At 43.3% G+C, this 22,303-nt stretch overlaps 3 protein-coding genes across 3 annotated transcripts in view; 2 read left to right on the forward strand and 1 right to left on the reverse strand.

Moving 5' to 3' along the window:
• LOC311509071 (peripheral plasma membrane protein CASK-like) overlaps window positions 1-6,452 on the forward strand; it is a 41,526-nt gene extending 35,074 nt beyond the window's left edge. The window contains 8 exon segments of the mRNA XM_084574119.1: window positions 2,084-2,115; window positions 2,118-2,198; window positions 2,803-2,805; window positions 2,808-2,881; window positions 3,016-3,097; window positions 3,239-3,441; window positions 3,572-3,655; window positions 4,568-6,452. Of these exon segments, the coding sequence (XP_084430245.1) occupies window positions 2,084-2,115; window positions 2,118-2,198; window positions 2,803-2,805; window positions 2,808-2,881; window positions 3,016-3,097; window positions 3,239-3,441; window positions 3,572-3,655; window positions 4,568-4,744 (736 nt within the window). The 3' untranslated portion in view covers window positions 4,745-6,452.
• A 2,903-nt stretch (window positions 6,453-9,355) lies between these two features.
• LOC311509037 (nuclear receptor subfamily 0 group B member 1-like) lies at window positions 9,356-10,284 on the forward strand (the record flags this gene model as incomplete). The annotated part of the gene is made up of 2 exons (XM_084574077.1): window positions 9,356-9,881; window positions 9,980-10,284. 2 exons carry the CDS (start codon window positions 9,356-9,358, stop codon window positions 10,231-10,233), a joined length of 780 nt encoding a protein of 259 aa, XP_084430203.1. The 3' UTR covers window positions 10,234-10,284.
• An 8,789-nt stretch (window positions 10,285-19,073) lies between these two features.
• Window positions 19,074-22,303, reverse strand: part of LOC311509213 (interleukin-1 receptor accessory protein-like 1) — a gene marked incomplete at its 3' end in the record, with an annotated part of 191,289 nt that continues 188,059 nt past the window's right edge. Inside the window, exon 10 of the mRNA XM_084574313.1 lies at window positions 19,074-19,801. Within this exon, the coding sequence (XP_084430439.1) occupies window positions 19,074-19,801 (728 nt within the window). The remainder of the gene's footprint in view (window positions 19,802-22,303) is intronic.

The following is a 22,303-nucleotide window of genomic DNA, read 5'->3' on the forward strand; positions in this document are numbered from 1 at the left end:
CCTCCTCTCCCACTCCTCTCCCCCTCCCTCTCCCCTCTCTCCCCCTCTCTATCTCTCCCTCCTTTCTATCCCTCTCACTCCCTCCCTCCTCCCTCCCCTCCTCTCCTCTCTCCCTCCCTCCTCTCTCTCCCCTCACCTCCCCCCTCTCTCTCCCTCCCTCCTCTCCTCACTCCCTCCCTCCCACTCTCTCCCTCTCCCCCCCTCCCTCTCTCATCACCCCCTCCTCTCATCCCTCTCCCTCCTCTCCCCCTCTCTCCTCCTCTCCCTCCTCTCCCCCTCTCTCCTCAAGCTCCCTCCTCTCCCCCCCTCTCTACCTCCCCTCTCTCCCCCCCTCCCCCCTCTCCCTCCGTCCCCCCCTCCCCCTCCCTCCTCTAGCTCCCTCCCTCTCTCCTCTCTATCCCTCCTCCCCCTCTCTCCCTCCTCTCTCCCTCCTCTCCTCCCCCTCTCTCTCTCCCTCTCTCCCCCCCTCCCTCCTCTCTCTCCCCCCCTCCTCTCATCCTCTCTCCTCTCCCCCCTCTCTCCTCACTCCCCCTCTCTCCCTCCTCTCTCCCCCTCTCTCCCTCCTCTCTCTCTCCCTCCTCTCCCCCTCTCTCCTCTAGCTCCCTCCTCTCCCCCCCTCTCTACCTCCCCTCCCCCTCTCTATCCCTCTCTCCCTCCTCTCCCTCCCTCCTCTAGCTCCCTCCCTCTCTCCTCTCTATCCCTCCCTCCCCCTCTCTCCCTCCTCTCCCTCCCCCTCTCTCTCCCTCTCTCCCTCTCTCCCTCCCTTCTCTAGCTCTCTCCCCCTCCCTCCCATCCCTCTCTCCCCCTCCCTCATCTCCCTCCTCTCTCTCTCCCTCCCTCATCTCCCTCCTCTCTCTCTCCCTCCCCTCCTCTCCCCCTCTCTCCCCCTCTCTCCCTCCTCTCTCTCCCTCCTCTCCTCTAGCTCCCTCCTCCCCACCCTCTACCTCCCCCTCTCCCTCCTCTCTCTCCCTCTCTCCCTCCCTCCTCTCCCTCCTCTCTCTCTCCCTCCCTCCCTCCCTCCTCTCTATCCTCTCTCCCCCCCTCCCTCCTCTCCCTCTCTCCCCCCCTCCATCCTCTCTCCTCTCTCTCCTTCTCTCCCTCCTCTCTCTCCTCCCTCCTTCCTCTCCCTCCTCTCTCCTCTCTCTACCTCTCTCCTTTCCCCCCTCTCCCCCTCTCTCCCTCCTCTCTCTCTCCTCCTCTCCCCCCCTCTCTACCTCCCCCCTCTCTCCCCCCTCTCTAGCTCCCTCCCTTTCTCCTCTCTATCCCTCCCTCCCCCTCTCTCCCTCTCTCTCCCTCCCCTCTCTCTCCCTCTCTCCCTCCCCCTCCCTCCCATCCCTCTCTCCCCCTCTCTCCTCTCTCTCTCTCTCCCTCCTCTCCCCCCCTCTACCTCCCCCTCTCCCTCTAGCTCCCTCCTCCTCTCTCTCCCTCTCTCTCCCTCCTCTCCCCCCTCTCTCTCTCCCTCCCCTCCCCTCTCCCTCTCCCTCCCTCCTTCCTCTCCCTCCCTCCTCTCCATCCCTCTCTCTACCTCTCTCCTCTCCCCCCCTCTCTCCCTCCTCTCCCCCTCCTCTCTCTCTCCCTCCCCCTCTCCCCCCTCTATCCCTCCCCTCTCTCCCTCCCCTTCTCTAGCTCTCTCCCCCTCCCTCCTCTATCTCTCTCTCCCTCCCTCCTCTAGCTCGCTCCCTCCTCCCCTCTCCCTTCTCTCCCTCCTCTCCCTCTCTCCTCTCTATCCCTCCCTCCCCCTCTCTCTCTCCCCCTCCCTCCTCTCCCTCCTCTAGCTCCCTCCCTTCTCTCTATCCTCCCCCTCTCCTCTCTCCCCTCCCTCCCTCTCTCTCTCCCTCCTCTAGCTCCCTCCCTCCTCCCCCTCCCCCCTCCTCTCTCTCTCCCTCCCCCTCTCCCCCCTATATCCCTCTCACCCTCCCTCCTCTAGCTCTCACTCTCTCTCTCTCCTCCTCTAGCCCCTCCCTCCTCTAGCTCCCCCTCCCTCCTCTAGCTCCCTCCCTCCTTTAGCTCACCTCCTCCTCTCTCTCCCCCCTTCTCTCTATTTTTCTAAATTTTCTAGTTTACCTTGTGTTGTTGATTCCAGGCGCGTGGCATGTATAGCTATGGAGAAGACCAAACAGAGCAGCAGGCTAGTTGTACCTGGTTTGGCAAGAAGAAGAAACAGTACAAAGATAAGTACCTGGCCAAGCACAATGCAGGTAAGCAAGCAAACACTGCAGAATAACATTTTTGTATAGGGTCGTTCCATTCCAGTCCTGTGGTGCTAACTCACTGATGATTGTGTACAAGTATTTCTGTACTATTTCTATTCAGATTTCTATTCGCATCTTTTGATTCGCGTGTTAGATTGTGAAGTGTGTAGGAGACCATAATCGTTAAATCTAGGTCTCGTGGCTAATGTGGTTTTATAATGTGTCTAATCACATAGCTTATCCAGTATGTGTAACTGTTGCACGTCTGCTGTGTTTTCCCTCTGACAGACTCTTCTAATGTCTCATTTATAGTGACTACAGCTTTCGGTGTCAACAAGTTTTGTTTTTTTGTTCAATTCTTTTATGGTGTCTTTTTTATTAACCCTTCCGCTCCCGCCCTTTGTCCATATTTCATGCTGTCTCTTACCCAATGACATGGCTGCATGTAAGTAACTCCAGCTGATGTGTTTTCTACCTTCTCTCTGCTTTCACACCTCGTCTTTTCCTAATGTCTCCTTTTAGATAGTGAATACTTCTTAATAGCTTAAAAATTATCCACCCTGTTACGGCTACATCTGTTCTAACCCAGTGTTTCTCTTCTGCCGTGTAGTGTTTTGACACTAGACCTGGTGACATATGAGGAAGTCGTCAAACTGCCTTCATTTAAGAGGAAAACACTGGTTTTGCTCGTGAGTATGGTAACGTGACTTCCGCTTTGAAGCAACAAATTAAACACCACAAAACAGCACCACACTCACACTCATGCTCACGTTCATCACACACACTGAATCAGGTTTTTCTCTTCTCTGTCTCCTTCGATTCAGGCGCACATGGCGTTGGTAGGAGGCACATCAAGAACACGCTCATAACCAAACATCCGGACCGCTTCGCCTACCCTATTCCTCGTAAGGACACACACACACACACACACACACACACACACACACAACTACAAAAGAGTGATAACAAAACCTACAGACAACCGAAACATACCTCTTTATCTTGTTGGATCTTGTCCTTCTCTTTTCATTCATCCGTCTGCTCAGATACAACTCGGCCTCCAAAGAAGGACGAGGAGAACGGAAAGAACTACTACTTTGTGTCTCACGACCAGATGATGCAGGACATCAGCAACAATGACTATCTGGAGTACGGTAGCCACGAGGACGCCATGTATGGAACCAGGCTGGAGACGATCAGGCAGATCCATGCCCAGGGCATGATCTCCATCCTGGATGTGGAGCCACAGGTAAAAGGAGTCAGTGACAATTTCATAACATATTTACTTCTATCACATTCTGCTGACCATTAATAGTGTCAGCAGTTCAGGTAAAAGAACGACAGAATCTAAGTGAAAATGTCCTTTTTCCCTCCATCAGGCATTAAAGATCCTCAGGACAGCTGAGTTTGCGCCCTATGTTGTCTTCATTGCAGCTCCCACCATCACTCCTGGCATGACTGAGGTACAGTAACACATACTATGCTTCTTCTTCCACTCTTCTTTGCACATACTCACTAACACTCACATGTATAACACGGTCAAAAGCAACCATTTAACTACGCTATCATTTAACTTCTGTTCTTCTGACACCCCTTTGTTTTGCTCAGTGTTTCTCTTAACTGCACATGTCCTGTTTGCTTTAAGCATGTTTGTATTTTCTTTGGCATGCACCTTTTCATTTGCACCCAAGATCCCAAAGTGGTGCAAGAAATTGCCTGTAAGTACTTGTTTAGTGGTCTGAGTGGAGCTCGTGTTAGGAGGTTGTAGAGAAGCACATCTGGCTTCTGTGTTTGTAGAACTAGCTTTGTTCACTCCTATTCCCTTAATTCCTCTAATCCCTGCGATCCCTCTAATAATCCCCTTATTTGGGTGCTTCCTCATTCGTGCGTGGTTGACTCATCTGGTCCAAATTACATGTGTCATCTCCCTTCATCCTGCAGTGTTCTGGGATAAATGTTATTAATGTATATCTGATCAACACAATACGACACAGGTTCTTAGATATTTTACATTTGATCAGTACAAGAAAGGGCATGTTTACGTTTAGATTCCTTGAAAATAAAATCAGTTTTTCTTATATTCAAGAAGAGATGAGAGAAGTGTTAACTTGTCCACAACTACTGCTCTACTGCTTCCTGTCTGTATTTATAATGTGACGAGTTTCTCTAATTTGATCTCTCTGAACTCAACAACTTAACAAGAAGTAGTGTAAAAAAAGCTCTGGCCTAATTCTGGACATGTGTCGAACATGATCACAGAACTGTTTCACAAAGCGAGCCTCTAGGAAAATCACACCAGAACAAACATGTAGCGTTTTTACTCCAGTCAAAGCCAGTCATTGATCTTGCTCTCTTCCTCGCTCTCACACTCCCAGGATGACTCTCTTCAGCGGCTCCAGAAGGAATCAGAGATGCTGCAGAAGACCTACGCTCACTATTTCGACCAGACCATCATCAACAATGAGATTGATGACACCATCCGCCTGCTGGAAGAGGCTGTAGACCTGGTGTCTACCACTCCCCAGTGGGTTCCCGTCTCCTGGGTCTACTGACACACAATCAACGGCAATTTGCTCCTCACTCTGAACGATCCATCTCCACCTCTACATGGAATCTAAAGCCCCTTGCAATCATGTCTCTCATCAGAACATTTCTGTAGATAAACTGTTGAAAAAGAGGGAAATGAAGAAACTAATGACTGATGCCTCATCACAGAGACTTCATCCTGCCCCTACCCCCGTTTTCTCAACAGCCTCAAAGGCATATTGTTGTGTACATATATACATATATATATAAATGATAAAAAATTAAGTGAATATGGTTCTGTCCTCATATAGTTGACAGGTGGGGAGTGGCGGGGCAGTGTAGTTGATATTTTGTACTTTTCTTTTGTAATCGATGGATGGATGGTAACATTGGAAAGGCAATAGTGAGCATGACCAAGCAGTCTTATGAAGGTGCCTGTGTGTGTGTTGACCTTTTAAGGCACTTCTTGTGGTACTCTGTGTCCTCTTCTCCAACACCCCAAATCTCCTCGGCCACTGTGACAAACAAGCCGAAACTCTGAAGCACATCAGAAGCTGCTATAGTGGCGACAATTAACTCCCTCAGCTCCAAATGCAAGTTTGAGTGAAGCAAAAAGCACAGGAAACTTGGCAGTTTCTTTCTCCTTCCCTCCCTCTGTCCCTCTGTCCCTCAGCCTTTAATTTATGCCACTGGCCCTCTGTGCCTCTCAGTTTGTTGAAGGAGCACACTGCATCCCTCTACGCTGTCTTTCCCTGTGTCGCTGTAGCCTGCTGTTCTATGCTTCCCTTCCCAACCTCCAATGGTCTTTGTTTACATCTCAGTTTGCACAAAATGGACAATGAAGAAAACATGTACTGCATTTTGTCACCTCAGTTTTTCATTTTGTCTTGCCGACCCTCTCTCTCTCTGGCTGTCTTTACCCCACTCCCCTTCTTCGCACATGAAAGCTAATCAGTGGACCTGGGACACTATAAGCTATGAAAAAAAAAAACACTGACATTCACCACTAAACATGGCTCCTGAGCCGGAAGACGACAACAACAACGACGACGACAAAAAAGAAATAGGAGAAAAACTGCCTTATCAGAGCCTCGGGGGAAGAAGTCGGTAACACCTATGCACACCCCTGGTTTCTGCCAGGCAGACCGCCACGATAACCGTTTTCTTCATCTGAGATAGTGAGCCATGCTTGTTAAAGCTGAAGTGTTCATAGGAATGTTTGTGTGGAAAGATAGGGCCTCATGTAGGTGGGATACAGTCCTAGAGACGCCATTTTGGAACTGTTAACTGTTGTCTTTAAAAATATAAGGAGTACTCTTATGTTGGGGGGAGAGAAAATAACAAAATTTTGTGTGTAAATGTTTCAATGGTGCGTACGTCATATGAGTGAACTACCAAGAGCCAGTGTATATTAACCCTTAAAAGAAGCTCAGTATGTGACATAACCTCTACAAGCTTTACCAGAAGTGGCACAGAGCTCTCCCGCCTACAGTGGGTACTGCACATCAGATGATGTCTCAAGAAAATAAAAAGTTGACAAAAAAAAAAAGAAAAGAAGTTTTAAACTGTGGTGCGGCTGCTGTTGTGCCACTTTGAGTAAAGTGTTTTCATTTCAAGTCCTGTGTAAATTACCTCTGCAAATGACAAAAGCAGCTCTTCTGTATGAAATGTTGTTCTTTTTTTGTTATTTCATTTTTAAAAAAAATATATTTCCTTTTACGTGTTTAAAGTAAACAGCTTGGTCTTCCTTCTCATTTGAATTAGAATTTGCAAACACACACATATATATATATATATATATATATATACACATATATAAGACAAAAAGGTTTTTAAATCAGTGTAACACAGATAATCTCAGGACACTGTCTCAGCTTTTCATGCAGTAAGTAGAAGATTCGTCTGTTTTTTATTTGTGATCCTATTTAATGAAGAAACTCCCCTACAAAATCTTCTCTAGATTCAATGTCATGCCCAGAAGGAAAGCATTGTGAAGGTCTACATAAAATCACATGCCTCTCATAAATAACACAATATGGCATTGTTAAAGAAACAATATCAAGCTTAGTTCAGATAGATAGCTGTGGGGCTAATAAACTTATTTCTCTTTGTCTGTACTGATCTAAAGCATTCGAGGACGTAGCTGTATACATGCAAGTTAATTAAAATCATTGATGGTAGTTTTATTCAAATCCATTCAGAAGAAATAAGAAATTGAATGTCCTTGTTTATTTCAACACTATTCACAATCCTTTAATGGTACTAAGCAATTTAAGTTATTGGAGAAAACTTAAAATGTTTGGGCATATTTAGAAAATTGCTCCATGTACTGTCAATTAAATTATTATAATTATTGCTCACAGGATTTATTTAAATTTCAAAAGCTGTCCCATTAAATTGGATGTTTGTTCTCCGTCTGTCTGAGACTCTAGTCAAAACACAAGGACTACGACTAAGTCTGTTTAAAAAACACAAACACACACACACCGCCCTAAAAGCACAACGATAAAGAACGCCTTAGTTCACAGCAAGTTCAGAATAATGAATATCAAAGCAGCCGGCTGAGCTTTGGTCATCAAGGACACGCTGAGTGTTTGCCTGCAGGCTACAGCTTCAATCCAGTAAGTGATGTAAGATCCTGCATAATATGAGCCGTGCGGTTTGGGACGCTTCAACAGTGTTGATAAAACACGACAGCAAGCGCAAGTCAAACACTCCCTGAGAGCTGCTACAGTATAAAAGTCAACAGTGTAATTACTCCCATGGCCAGAGGGGGGAGACATGGAGTTTAAGCTTTAAATTAATTTGTACAAATTCCTCTAAACTAACTTTTATTGTTTAAACTGATAGTAAACCATATTAAATCACCAATTTGAATTATTAGACCTTAGTTCACCATCACCATTAAAGTAGTAGTTATAATTTTCTTCACCTGGATATCACCTGAGCTACTGTACTAATAACTGAGCAAAGACAGTGGCAACATAACTTTATCAAAAATGCTTTACCTTACTGACTTTCAACACAGTATTTCAGACAAAAGAGATGCTACTGGGCTGCTAAAGTTTGACTTGTGAGGAGCTGTTTTTGTACTTGTCTAAGTTGTGATTCATCTTTGAATTAGCAAAGGCTCACAGTGCAGGATTTTCCCTTTGATTACTTGAAAAAGGTCAGCAAACTGCCTACTGTGTGCTCTCGTATCTAATGTGTTAGTCTTTCCACTCTATTTAACAAGTGAGCAAGCCAATCAGTCCCGGAGAGCTTTCAGCAGAAGATCGTCCTATAAACTGGATATAAAGACGAAATCTGAAACGAACTGAGAACTTCCTATGTTTTGATTCAAGGCTCTTTTTTTTTTTTTTGGAGCTTGTTTAAGTGCAGTGTGAAAAGGTGCAAAAAGCCCAGATGAATGAATCGCAACCCTGAGAAATACAGAAAAGGATCATTAGCAGCGGCTGCGATGAAAAGCGCCAGAGTCCTTCAGAATTCAGCATTTTATTCAACCCACTCTGATGATCTCTGTATAATCATCAAGGTTTGTTCTTGGTTCAAATTCAGACGTATGTTTTCCTGCTACACTTGGTTACTATAGAAACAGATTCCTGTCCAAGGAGAAAACGTCTGGCCTTGTCAGGTAATTACACACCGAGGGCAGCTTTCCCTTTATGCTTGTGTCAGTCTGCTGCTTTAAACAATACAACCGAGGGAATGGAATCAAACTCTAAACGCCTCTGTTGGAAAATAACTGATCAGGTGTGATTAGTTTCAGCCTCAGAAAACTTTTTACATTCCTTTAATGCGTGACAAAGTATAAAACTTTGCTTCAGTCTCATATCTGTTCTGACTCCCAACTCTTGAGAGTATTCATACTTGGATCAAGCAGATAACAACTAACTAAACACTGACACAAACCTGTGCAGCCTGTGGTATGATGTTCATTTGAATTAATGAAACTTCTTTCAAGTTAACAAGAGTCTGTTCTGTCCTCTAAAACACACCTGCAGGAGTTTGCTTTGCATAGAAAAACAAGTCTTACCACACTACACAACACCTCGACACCTCAAATTAAACCTCAGAGACTGAGCAGAGGAGACAACAAGCAACATATCATCCCTATGCAAAACACACATCTGATGTTTCTCAATGAGGTAGGGCCCCTAAATCTGGTCCAGCTCAGGGCCCCTCTTGCCAGATTTTGCTCATTAGCCTACAAGAAGCTGAATCTGAATATCCCATCAAGCCAGCTGCAAACAGCAGGAGCACAACTGGAAGTTGACTGGATTTGATTTCAAAAATAAAGCTCAAAATGTCAAAATGAAGTCACAGGACAACATGTACTTGACTCTGTATTGATTACACTCACAAATATACTCACAATAAATGACCAGTAGTTCAAATATAATATTGTCCCAACTAAATAACTTAACTGCATGAGATATACTATATATTTAAAACTGGAGAGGATATTTTACATTAAAGTGAATCATATTCTCACGTTTTGATTTGCCTGTTGCTTCGTTGCTGAGCTTTTATTGTGGAAACATGAACCGGATGTAAGCTGGGCTGGTCTATAAATATGATGGGGACGATATTCCCGAAAAAAAAGCTCATAATCGATGTGTCCGCTCCGAGCAGCCATGTCGTGCTGCGAGTGCAAAGGCAGTGAGGACACGGGGCAGGGCAGCATCCTCTACAGGATCCTCAACAGGGGCGCTCTGAGCCCACAGGGACGCACGGAGCCAGCCGCTGCGCAACAGCTCTGCTCCTGCGCTTTCAGCAAGAAACTGGTGGCCATTCGGGCTCCACAGTTAGTTTTCAAAGCAGCCTCAGAGGTGCTTGTGAAAACTTTCCGGTTCGTGAAAAGTGTGCCGTGTTTTCGGGGTTTGCCGGCGGAGGACCAGCTCCGGCTTGTGCGCAACAGCTGGGCGCCGCTGCTGGTTTTGGGCTTGGTGCAGGACTCCGTGGACTTCGACACGGTGGAGACGCAGCAGACCAGTCTGTTACACAGAATTTTAACGCACCACAAAGACGGAGATGTTCAAGACTCCGGGGTGCCCGTCGGTGATGTGGAGGGCATCAAAATGTTTCTGGTTAAATGCAGAAGATTGAGGATCAGCGTTAAAGAGTACGCGTTTCTGAAAGGAGCGATACTGTTCAGCCCAGGTAAGGATCGACACATCTACAAGAATACTGTCAGGTTTACAACTCCTGCACTAATTAAGGTCATCAAGAGCAGCATGACTGATCAGCATCTGTTTCAGTGACAGAGCTGGAGTGTCGGGACTACATCCAGGAGCTTCAGGTGGAGGCTGAGCGAGCGCTTCATGAGCACGTGAGGGCGGTGTACCGAGGTAACGCGGACAGGTTGGGCAGACTGCGCGTGGTCCTGAACACCCTGCGCTCCGTGGACGCGGACGCCGTGGCGCGGCTCTTCTTCAGACCGGTGACTGGGAGCAGCAGCAGCAGCAGCAGCAGCACGGAGGAACATGTGCTGTCTATGTTCTATGAGAGGTAGAGGAACAGCCGAGACGTTTGGGACTGAACACGTGTTCATTAAAAGCCTGTTATGTATTTAAACATCTGTCTGCGTTTTAAATCAAGTTCATATTATGACTATTTGTGTTTGTGTGGAGACAGTGGGGAGCATAGATCTCCCGGGGTCGATCATCTGAGGAGCAAGAAAGTTCACACCATAACACACTCTGACTAACAGCTCCCCTCATTTGCATAGTAAAGTAGAACTGCAATAAAACTGGAGAATATGACATTTAATCAATTCTGGGTTATATTATGTGGAAAACGGAGAATAATACAAAGTCATCAATTTATAAATAGGCAGTTAATAGGCGTTTAATTTATTTTTGGTGCATTTACTGGCATATAAATGTGTTCAACTCCTAATATTTTTTTTCTTATTATTACAGCATTGACTCAAAGACCTTAATAAAAGACTGAGTAACAATGAGAAAGACTATGATCACTATAAATCTCTGGTAAATCGCAGTCCTTATGCAGAATTGCCCAAAAGCAGCAAACACATCCTCTGTCGATGAGGTGGAAATCTGACTGACCAACTGAGACAACATGGGAAAAGCATATGCGCTCACTTTACATCAACTCACATGACAAAAGTGCAAAAACCTGCAGTCAAGCTCCATTCATTCCTCCTTTCAGCCCCACAATACCCATCAGTCCTCATCCAACGTATCGCAAACATGCAGCTCAAACCGTTTCATCCATTCATTCATAACATGCACTGCAGCTGCAGAGCATCTGCCTCCAGAGAACAAGGAAATGAGACCAAAGACAGAAGCCAAACGCAAAATACGAATCAATAGGCATCAGCTGAACTGCCTCTAGCATTTACATGCATTTGAAAAAGTTGCTCAAAAAACAAAGCAAGAGTATCAACAACAAAAGCCAAGTGCATCATGAATCAATAAGCATCAGCAGCAAGAGAACAATGCCTCATGTCATCAAACGGTTGCATCCAGAAAACAAAGCAAGAGAATCACGATCAAAGTAAAGCATGAAGCAGTTCCTACCATTGATGATCTGCTCGACTGGTGGAGACGATAATCCATCGCTTTCTGAGAAAAAAGAAAAGAAGCACATATATATTAAAAAAAATAAAACCTGTCAGGTGATATAAAGCATATTTTGGCACAAGTGAAATCTGATTGATGTCATATTTTTCACAGCTCTCCTCCAGCAACACCAACAAAACAAGTTAGAGGTGTCAATTAAAGCAGGTGCTAGCCAGGCTACCTTATAACCCACCTGTGGTTTGGGTTCCATCCTTTCCTCCTGGCAGACTGAGTAAATACGATTTGCGCTCAGCAGGAATCACTTGCCGCCTCGTTTCATTAACAGCTGCGCCTTCTCCTGCTCCCATGTGTGAGGTACCTGGGTAATACCAGTCTGAATTAAAGCCCACATAATGATACAGATTATCCCTCTGGAGGCACTGCACATATTGTGAATTAACACTTTGGGTTGAATCACCTCCCGTGATGTGCACTTATTTGTCTTAGCGTGAAGATTTGTTCTTTTATTTTTAAAAAAATACTAATATTGGATGTGAGTGTAACACAACAGCCTGTATTGAACCACCCTGTGTGTGTCTGCTTCTGTTTTGACAAGCACTCAGTTTAAAAAAAGTGGCTATTGACCAAACTTGTTATGATGAATTGAAATTGCCAAATAGCCTATTTTTTGGGCTGCAGCTTACAATCGTTTTTGTTATTATGACTGATTCATGTGGCAATTAAAGCCAACCCTTACCAGTTCCCAAGAGGTGTCTCGAAATTGATGCAAATCAGGACAAAACTACAGCCAGGCAGCATAGTTTGATGAATACAGTCTGAATACTACATGAAATAGATTGTTAATGTCCTTATAAAAACACAGAAGCTACACTGAATGCAGATTGTACAACGTCTTGAAATATTCCAGTAATTTAACCTGTACTTGAAATTTCAGGGACTTCTTCACCTGGAGCATTTCAATCTTCAAGGCTACTGGCTCTGCATTGTTAAAAGTCAGGTATCAAACTCCACAACTTATGACAATGAGCAAATGCAGAGCACAGCTTCTGAGCTTCTTCTCTCAGGGCTTTTCTTTTCTCTGGACACAGACTTTCAAGGTAGACATAGAGATATTAAGCCTGGCCTTGAGCTTTAGCGCCACAATCTTCCAAGCATTTGCATCTGAGAGTCTAACACGAGCTAAGCTTGTCTAAGAACACTGTGTTTTTTCTCACATACTGCACAGCCTGTGGGCTTTGGCTTAGAACATCAGATATACGTGAACTCCCCACAAATTGATCTATAATAAATAAATAGCTTTATAACTGAAGAGTTAAGATATCTGACAGAAATGTGACAGATTTGATACTCAAAACAACAAAACATCTATTTATAGTTTCTCAAATGTGACAGTAAGTTAAATTGTTTGTTTTTTGGATTTTTGGTTCAAGAAAACAAGGTGTTGGTTTTGACCCCAGCTGACATTAGGAGTAGGAAATTTCATCACAAAGCTAACTAAATGAAACAATAGTCTAGAGGGCTAGAACAAGTCAGTTTCCAGCCATCATTTCAACACTTTTCTTCATTAGTTGCATTTCTTTCTAAAGAACACTCTATAAAAGGACCGACTTTGCATAACAACATTAAAAAATTTGTGAGTGTGAATGGTTGTCTGTCTCTCTGTGCTAGCCCTGCGATAGACTGGTCCAGGGTGTACCCCCACCTTTTGCCCAGTGACAACTGGGATAGGCTCCAGCCCCCCCTCCTGTGACCCTCCAGAGGACAAGCGGTTACAGAAAATAAATAAATGGTTTTGGATTTCAGGTTGTCAGCTAAGGATTTCCAAATCTATTTTAACCTTTTCACAATTATATATATCTATATATATCTATATATATATATATATAAAAGTTCTGTATCTTTGACACTGGTGTTACATGCATGACAATTCTCTAAATCACACTGAAATATTTTTTAATAAATTAATCTGAGGGGTGGATTCCTGATAATAAAGTGTTTTATCACTGTTTAAGTTTCAACATCCGGGGATTTAAAGAAGCATTTACGCATTAAGAAGAATTAAGTCCAGCACTTCATAGTCAGTGTGTAGGCCTACTTGAAACAGGGTTTATCAAAAGTGTCTGCTCTAACTTATAAATAAAATAAAACAGCACTGCAACACGACTAACTTTAGAGGAGGGTAAATAACAAGTTTAGACAGTGACCCGTCTATTCTCAAGCCTTTTATCTGCAGAGGCTTTTTATTGTAATTAAGCACACCTGGTGTGTTTTCCGTCATTAACGGAGTTTTTCATGCAAGTCTTTTTTTCTGAGAATAAACTAAAAACTAGCTCAAAGTCGTTATTTTAAGTTAATAGTTTGCATTAAATGCTTCCCTTGAGATGCGTTTCTAAAAACATGTCGAAACATTTATATTTTTAACAATTTGTCCGGCTGCACACTTCAAATTCGTGTATTCTCTTCATATCCGAAGTTACTTTCATGCCATAACTTCTAACATAAATAATTAGCTTTTAAAATGTGTTTATAAAGTTACAACTACTTTAACAAAAAATGCTTACCTTATTAGATAATGATAAAATACAGTAAATCCGAGAGGCGCAGGTGTGTTGGAAAAAAAAATCAAAGTAGCGTCTCATTTCCCACAATCCCTTGCGGCATACCTTATGTTGCTATTTCCGGTTATGAATTAATCAAATAGACCTTTACCATTGACTGTATTATACTGACCATTACCCATGGAAAGAGACAAAACTTTTATATGTCAATGGAAATTAAACAACCATCATATATATATTATTTATAATATAAGAATGCTATATTATTTAATATTATAATCACATATAAACATCAATGTTGTGTCAGCAGACTAAAATTATTTGCAGACCATGTTGCAGATCCATTGACCACACAAATGAGCAGTTTGATTCTAACTGTATAGACAAAGTTTTATAAGCTAACTTGATGCACAGTGTGCAGCACAAATTAACATGACACCTGTCATTATATATTCATCAGGTGCTTAGGTGTGTTATTTATAAAATCCCAATAAGTTAAAATGCTCGTTTGGGAGCTGTAAAAGGGGCTCAGTAAGTAACAGCAGTGGTTTATCTAGTAGCAGTGCACTGCTTTAAAGGAAAAAGAGCAGAGCGCCATTCATCACAATTATAGGTTTCAAATGGCAAAAAGATTTCAGATGGGGGCAATTTAGAGACGATGTGTGTGATTTTTATCATGACTGAATGATCTACCCGTCACTGCACTTTCCCCATAATGGCTCAAATTGGGTGCTATCCTCCCAGCATGCCTAGCGAGGGGCAATCTCAGCTGAGGTGCAGGATGAAAAACGTCCAGCAGATGACAGCGTTTCACTTCGAGTTTACTGAGGTGACCACCTTTCTCTGTCTATCTTTTCATGGGAGAAATTTAATACCTCTTCTATTACAGTATTTGTTATGGATATGTTATAGATAAACCAGCTGTATCCACAGTCAAATCAATACCCAGCATCCACCTCAGTGCACAAACATCGATTCTATTCTAAATATAATAAATAATTAAAGATGGAGCCACTCTTGCAGGAAGTAGCCGTAAATTGAAGGGTTCAGTAAGTGATCCGTGATCCATGGCTTCCGTGCACACTCACATGCCGGCAATTATGCCGTACTGAACCGTGGTGAGTTCAGAATTACACTCTGAACTCACACTCACACAGCCTCCACAGCCACCTACCCGTGCACAGACAATTGGCCTGGTTCTTGGAGTGGAAGGCATGTCACAGGGGGCACAGAGCTCCAAGTAACAAGGCCCCGTGGGACGTGGTATACCTGCCAGAGTGAGTAATACTCCTCAACAGTAAGTGTGTGTGTGTAGGAAGAATAAACCAACCTCCTGCACACGTACATGTACACTCGTAGCCTGAACTGCTCTCACCACTCACCTCCCACGTCACATGCTTTGGTTCAGGGAGCTTATTATGCTGTGACACCATAATGAAGTGAAAATGATTTCTTTTTCTTTTTTTGGGAGGGGATGGTTGGAGCTTAGGGACTACCCCGTTTCACACAAACATTTGCGCACACACACACACACACACACCATATGGCGTCATGTCATCTCAGATGAAAACATCTGGGAACATCATGCTCTCACAAGTTAAGAGTAAAAGTGCAGGAAGCAGCTGCTTGACTTAAGGAGTCTGACTCATCTAGTCTGGCATATTTTTTACCTTCTTCATGCTGCACTCTGGAAATGTTCACTCAGCTGGTCTGCGAGAGAGAAATATTAAATCCAAGTATCAGTCTTTATATAGTTTATATTACAAACACGATTACAGCATCAAGAATGAACACAATTATGCATTTTTTAAAAAGGATTTTGTGGTTTAATAAGGCGGATAATGTGCTAGACAACTTCTCGGCCTTGCACAGATTTTTCAGACAAGCAATGATCCAGCACATTAGACCCCATAAAGGTGCAATTTGAAAGGATCAACTGAATGAAACTTCAACCATATATATTTTTTTGTCTACTTTGGACTGAGCCAAGCTAAGACCAGGGTCCAGTCTTGTCACTAAGCTACAGCTACATATGCTATTAGCTTGCAATTGTGCAACTACAACTTCACAAGCTTCTCTGCATTTAAGTAGAGCACACTCAGATATATATTTTTCTTTTTGCACAGCAAATTTAAAAGGACACACTATGGGCACAACACACTGAAGCATGGGAGGAAAAAACAGTTTATCTGGAAGTATGCTGAAAGAAAAAGCATCACGTTATCTTAGAGACAGTAGCTGTGACAGTTTTCCTGAGTAAACTCACCTGTTCTTTTCAATGGACTTCAAAGATAAACCTTCAGTTGTGTTCCAGAAACAGTCTGACTCAATTTGCATGGTGCACATAAATAACAATATCTGTGCCAGCAGCATCGAGGTCAAACAACAATCAGGACGTGGAGGATTTTAAAGTGTTTCTCAATGCATCGACTCCCCTGATTTAGCCTTATTCTAAAACGAGGCCGGGCTGATTCAGTCTGAGTGGAATAAGGAGACTTATTGATTGTTGTTTCAAGGTTTTTACGGGAGACAAGAGAGTTATGGCGGTTGGGGGGGCTGCGCCGGCTCTCCGCCAAGAAAAGGGATCCGGGCCTCGTCAGCAATCTGCGCCGCCGCTCCATAAACAAAGTGAGCTGGGTGGCGTTTTTTTTTTTTTTTTTTGAGCAAACAAGTAAAGCACTCTCACCCTCCACACACACAGCACACACAGGGGCAGAGGAATACCATTACCATAAATGTGGTTTTATTAATAATAACAGTATCTCTTTTAATGAACATTGCAGATACATAATAGAAAATAAATCAGAAAACAGGAGAGACGTCGTCTCAAGAGTCGTGAAAGTGCCTGGAATAATTCTGTGCTATATATTGTCATTGTTATCATCATTATCACCGTTCTCATCAAAGCCATGTCACCAGAAATTCATCATGAAACTAAAGTGTGTATCGTCCCACTTGGAAAAAGGTATTCACACAGCTTCCCAAAGCAGGAGAGCTGGCGCCAGACTCCTGTCGACCTCCGGTCAGTATTAGTATCTCCACTCTGAGAGGCCCTGTGAATAATGACCACTGTTTTCATGAATATGGCTCGATTGTCTTCATCTTTATCATGTTATTGTCTCGATTATATTTACACAATGCCACATCAAAGAGGCACAACTAACTCTTCTTGTTCGGTGATGGTGCTCTTATCCATAAACGTTTCGTAGGAGGGAAAGGTGAGGTGGTTTCGTAACGCTATTTTCACTTATTGTTTTCACGTTTTTGCATATTTTACGGCACTAAATGAAACATCTGTGAGATGTCGCAGGTATTTTAGTATGAGGTTAGTTTCTCAAAAAATAAAAAATGGTATGGCACAGGTGCAGGAGGCCGCCTCCACAGGTCAGAGTGGATATGAGAGAATAGCTCTTTGACTGGGTGTCACTGTACTGATTGTGATGGGAAAAATATTAGCTCACTTTGGTCTAAAGTAGTATTTCTATTGTAGTTACATATTCACCAGGATTTCATTTGTATTTTTAAATAAATTCTTCTTATTTGGAAAGGGTTTCCTTCTTAAAGGCTATGATGATTATCGGTCAGTAGGTCAAAAATATAATCCTCTATTTTCATGTTAATAACTAGTCTTTAAAGGTGTTTCTTGACTCATTTTGGAGAGAAACTCTCGAGCGTATTTCCTAACCGAGATGTGAAAGCCCTGTTTTATTCACCCGAGAGTGTAACTCAACGGACCAAACCACTTCTGCGGACGAGGGGATGGCGAACGAATAACAGCGCTGTCATTTAAGAGGAAGTGAATAACTGAGATAGCGGTTTAGCCCTGGACAGCCTCGTTTGGTCCTACAGAGGAGACCAGTAAATGCTTCAGGTGATAATGGATGTCATGGCTTTCTCCTCCGTCTGCGCTGACATCATCGATAGCTCCGTCCTCCTTGTATCGACTGTGAATCGCTGCAATGACTCTGAAATCAACAAAAAAAAGCCTGCTGAGCTGCTATCGGCGGTGGATTTGAAAATGTCAAAACTCCCCCTTTTTAACGATGAAAACACAAACTTTTTTCTCTTGCAGTATAAGGGTAAGACATTTAGTGAATGACCTATCGTTTTTTCATGAGCTATCCACATAACAAAACATTGCTCTTTTATTTTATTTAGTTTTTCACTGTTTTCACCAATTCCTTCTATCAGAAACTTTATAGGTATAACTTCTCTAAGCAAATATCCCTCGGTTACAAAAATAGACTTTTCTTTTTTCATAAAATAATACACATAATTACTTTTCAGTGATATAATCATCTGTTAAGGTAAATAGCAAGGCTGTTTTTTTAAAAGTAAATACTGTGAGAGAAACAGAGATGTGAAGCCTAGCACCATGTTCTTCATTTCCCCCCCTTCACACAGTTTTCCGAAAGACGTTCCATCCATTTGGGAAACCCATCCTTCCTTCTGTCCGTCTTTCTGTCGCTCTCTGGACTCCAAATTTTGCATATTCCGGTTGAGCCCCAGATCCTCAACCCTTACAGCAGCCGGTGGAGCTGAAACTCAAATGCAAGTCTTACTCATCTCCAAAAAGGCTGTGACTTTAACCCCTTCCCCGCCCCACCCCACCCCCAACAAAACGCCCAAAAGCTTTATAAACTACACGAGCCAACAAATTAAGATAAAGGTAACAACGGGTTTAACCGACACATCTCACAGGCCATTGCTTCACTTTTGTACAAACCGAAACAAAAGAAATAATAATAATAATAAAAAAAAAGGAGTCCCAACTGATGATAAAACATAAAGAAAGAAACAAGTCCCAAACACTGTTGCTACAAAGAATTAGAAAAACTTATGTACAGGACCCTGTATTCCTTGACTCTCTGGGTAAATTATCATAAGTGTTGGCTTGTGTTAACGTGAGTGTTTATACAGGCATACAAAAAGAGTTCTCCTTGCTTCTTTTTTGTTGTTGTAGTTGTTCAGTTTCATTAAAAGCTCTTATTGGTCAAATATTTGCCACCATCTTCTCCAGCTTCAGTTCTCCCAGTGTGTCTGATCCCTCCCCCTCTGCCCCGATCCCTCCCCCTCCCCGCCCCGATTCCTCCCCCTCCTGTCTTTTCTTGGTGCAAATTCAACAGCAGCAAGTAGCTTAGTGCCATTCGGGTCCATCTGGCTCTGGTGCGTTCAGGGTCCAGGCTTGAGTCCTCCCTGTGATGGACATCATGTAGATCCACAGTTTACCCTGCCCGGCACCGTCTCTGTCACCAGATGACACTGGATATACTGGTCTCTCTGGGAAGCAGCGGCAGCATGGCGTTGTTGCCGTGGGCTTCCTCTACACTCTGCTGTCGTGGTGATTTGGACTGCGGCCGCTGTCCGTTGATGAGCGTCATGGGGATGTTGCAGTAGGTGTGCTGGTTGCCTAGCGTGGAGAGTGGTGGGAGCGTGCCGCCTGGTGGCAGGTCGTAGTCGTAGCTACGGTAATAGTGTTTCTGCCTCATCTGGGTGTGGCAAGAGTTGTGAAAGGTCGAGCGCAAGTCCGGGTGTGCCGTCGCCATGGCGGTGGAGGTGGCTGCTGCCATGGAGATGGCCGAGACGGTCTGGAGCTCGCCGAAGGGGCCCTGCTCGCTGACGTCCAGCACCTGCTCGTGGGAGATGCCCAGGGACTCCATGCGCTTGAAGGGCATCTCGTAGAGCAGCTGCTTCCAGAACTTGGAGTTGAGCTTGTTGCTGGACGGCCCGCGCCACTTGATGACCGTCAGCATCTTGATGGTGTGTTTGAGGGCCTCCACCTCCTGGTAGTTCATGATGCCGCGCAGTTCGGCGCACTCGATCAGGATGACCTTGATCTCGCCGGTCACCAGCATGTTGCGCAGCCTGGTCTCCAACTCAAAGATGCTCCACCCCCTCCTCAACACATAGCTGGGTGTCATGACGATAATGAGACGCTTGCTCTGGTCCACACAGCGCGCAACGTCCTCGATGTAGGCTGAATACACACACAGAGATAGAAAGAAGGATGCATTACTTGGATAGATTAATAATACAAATAAAAGCATATTTTCTGTTTGTAAGATTTCTCCTTCTATTTATCTATCTAGATAACTTTAATTGTACAGGAAATTACACAGAGCTCATGAAAATATGATGAAACATATCACACAGGCTATTTGAAGAACTCCCTTGGTCTCATCATCTTTTATCAAAGTCAGATTAGCATTTAACAAAAACACTGCTGTTTGAAATGAGATATAAACCGAACATCTGAGAAGTAACACTAAATCATTTCCACCATCTGCCATGGGAATAATCATATGTAACACGTGTGATTATATATTCTGATTTAAATAAACAGCCATTAATTGAATAATAAGATGTACAGACAGTAACAAGAGGAAAGGGGGTCGATTGGTTTTTACACTCAACACTCAAAGCCAAGCAAGACACCTGTCAGCTGAAAGTAAATTAAATTAAAAATAATAGGTGTTTACAGTAAATACAGTATCGTGTTCTCGTCCCTACTGAGTACCTGAGCTGCTTGTGTAATAATGAAGGTGATTAAATGTTTCACCAGGCCTCATCATCTTTTCCCCAAGCGTATTAACGAACGTGCGTGAACAGCTAATGTCTGCTTTTAGGTCAACGGAGACAAAGACTGAGCGACTCCTCAGCAGCAGGTAGACGGGATTAACTGGGCTTCACTTCCCAATGAAAGCTCCTGACCCTCTTATGTGCGTGTGAGAAGAGAAAACGTGAGAATGTGTGAGAATAATACCTCGGCGAGTCTGCTGGTCTTTAAGCAAACAAATGCCACATTTCCTCTTTGACCTCGTCTCCGTGAGCTGCTGCTGCTGCTGCTGCTGCTGCTGCTGCTGCTGCTTTCATGTCTGTCTGAGGCTGCTCCGTGATTAAACTCAGAGCTGAAGTCGCGCTTTATTTCAACGTGACAAGTCCGTCTCTTTGCTTGTTTGGCAACTGGTCCTCCGTGTCCCTGATGCTAAAACTCTCCTATGAGGTCTGAGCCTGCCCTCTTTCTTTTTCTCTCATCATGAATAAAACAAACAGGGAATGGATAAATGGATACTACATAATTAGCTAATGAGCTGTAGCTTCATTTTATGTTTTGAATTGATTGAATCGAAAGTAAATCTGCCCTCTGTGGATGGCGTCCGCAAACGCTTTATAGCTTTATAGATTACATTCCTCCTTTCAGAGATTTCACAAGCTTCACAGTCAAACCGCTGCACGTGTAATAATTGAATCGAGACTGCATAAAAGCTAAATCAATGCTAAATTAAAGCACACGGGGCAAAAAAAATACAAAAAAGGTTCTCAAAACTAAAATTATGTGACATAATTTGCAGTGAGTTTTGTATTTAAGCATGACTTCCTACACAGGACATTAAGCACAGTGTATTCCAGTAAAGCAGCAGCTACACTTTAGTGACCCATTTAATTACATATTGAACTTGTGTGCAAATAACTTCTTTTTCTGTTTGTAAGACATTAACATGTAATTCAACAGGCAAAGTATTTCATTTCATTTTTTTTTCTTTTCTTAAACCTAATTCGAGCCTGTCATTCCATACTTACTAGACTTATAGCTGCAAGAGGAGATTGAGACAAGATTTGTGTGTTTTGCAATAATGTGATGGGTTTATGGCTGATATTACCCTAAATTTCATGTGCGTTGTACTGCATCTGATTGTCAGGTTGGTGATGCCACATGTAGCTCATAAATTACATCAACTTAAGACACAACAAAGCACTTTCAATCCATCTAATTCACTAGTCACACCATTAAAACACCAAAAACCTTAGTATTTGTTCTTTAAATCATAAAAGTCACCTTAGAAGTAGCAATCTATGCTTCATAGATCAGTAAATGCTACTTGGTAAGAAACTTTCAAGCATAAATTAACTCTGTGTCGGTGTGTGTTGACACGAGCGTTAGAAATCTGGGGAAAAAGTACCTCTAAGTAGTCTTGTGTCATCCTGGAAATGATCATTGGTGAAACCTAAACATAGATATTTACATTCAAAGTGTGAGCAAAAGATCTGCAGAACATTTGTTTGCATTAGAAATAAATACACAGTTTCTGTCAATGTGGGGACATGGCTCTGGCATAAACTGTTGTTTCTCCACTGATGCTCTGCGGGCGGCGGGTTGTGAAACAATAATCGCGTTGACCAGTTTATTCCAGTTTAATATGGGACATGTAGCATAAAAAGAGCAAAGAAAAAGCCTTTTGTTTTGGTGCTAGGAGTTCAGCCAAGTCTTACTGCTGCTGCAACATGTTACAAAATAAAACAATTAATACGTAAAAAAAATGTATCAGAGTGGAGAGATGCTTAAAATAATCTAGCACACTGTGGAATTGGCAGCTCTGGAGAAAGACTGTTTGCACATGCTTAAAATCCACATGGCCGAATTGTGTTTATCTACAGCTACGGATTATTCTTTATTATATCAACTGTTGAGATGCTTATA

This window comes from Chelon labrosus (assembly GCF_963514085.1).
Source record: "Chelon labrosus genome assembly, chromosome: 24".
NCBI lineage: Eukaryota > Metazoa > Chordata > Actinopteri > Mugiliformes > Mugilidae > Chelon > Chelon labrosus.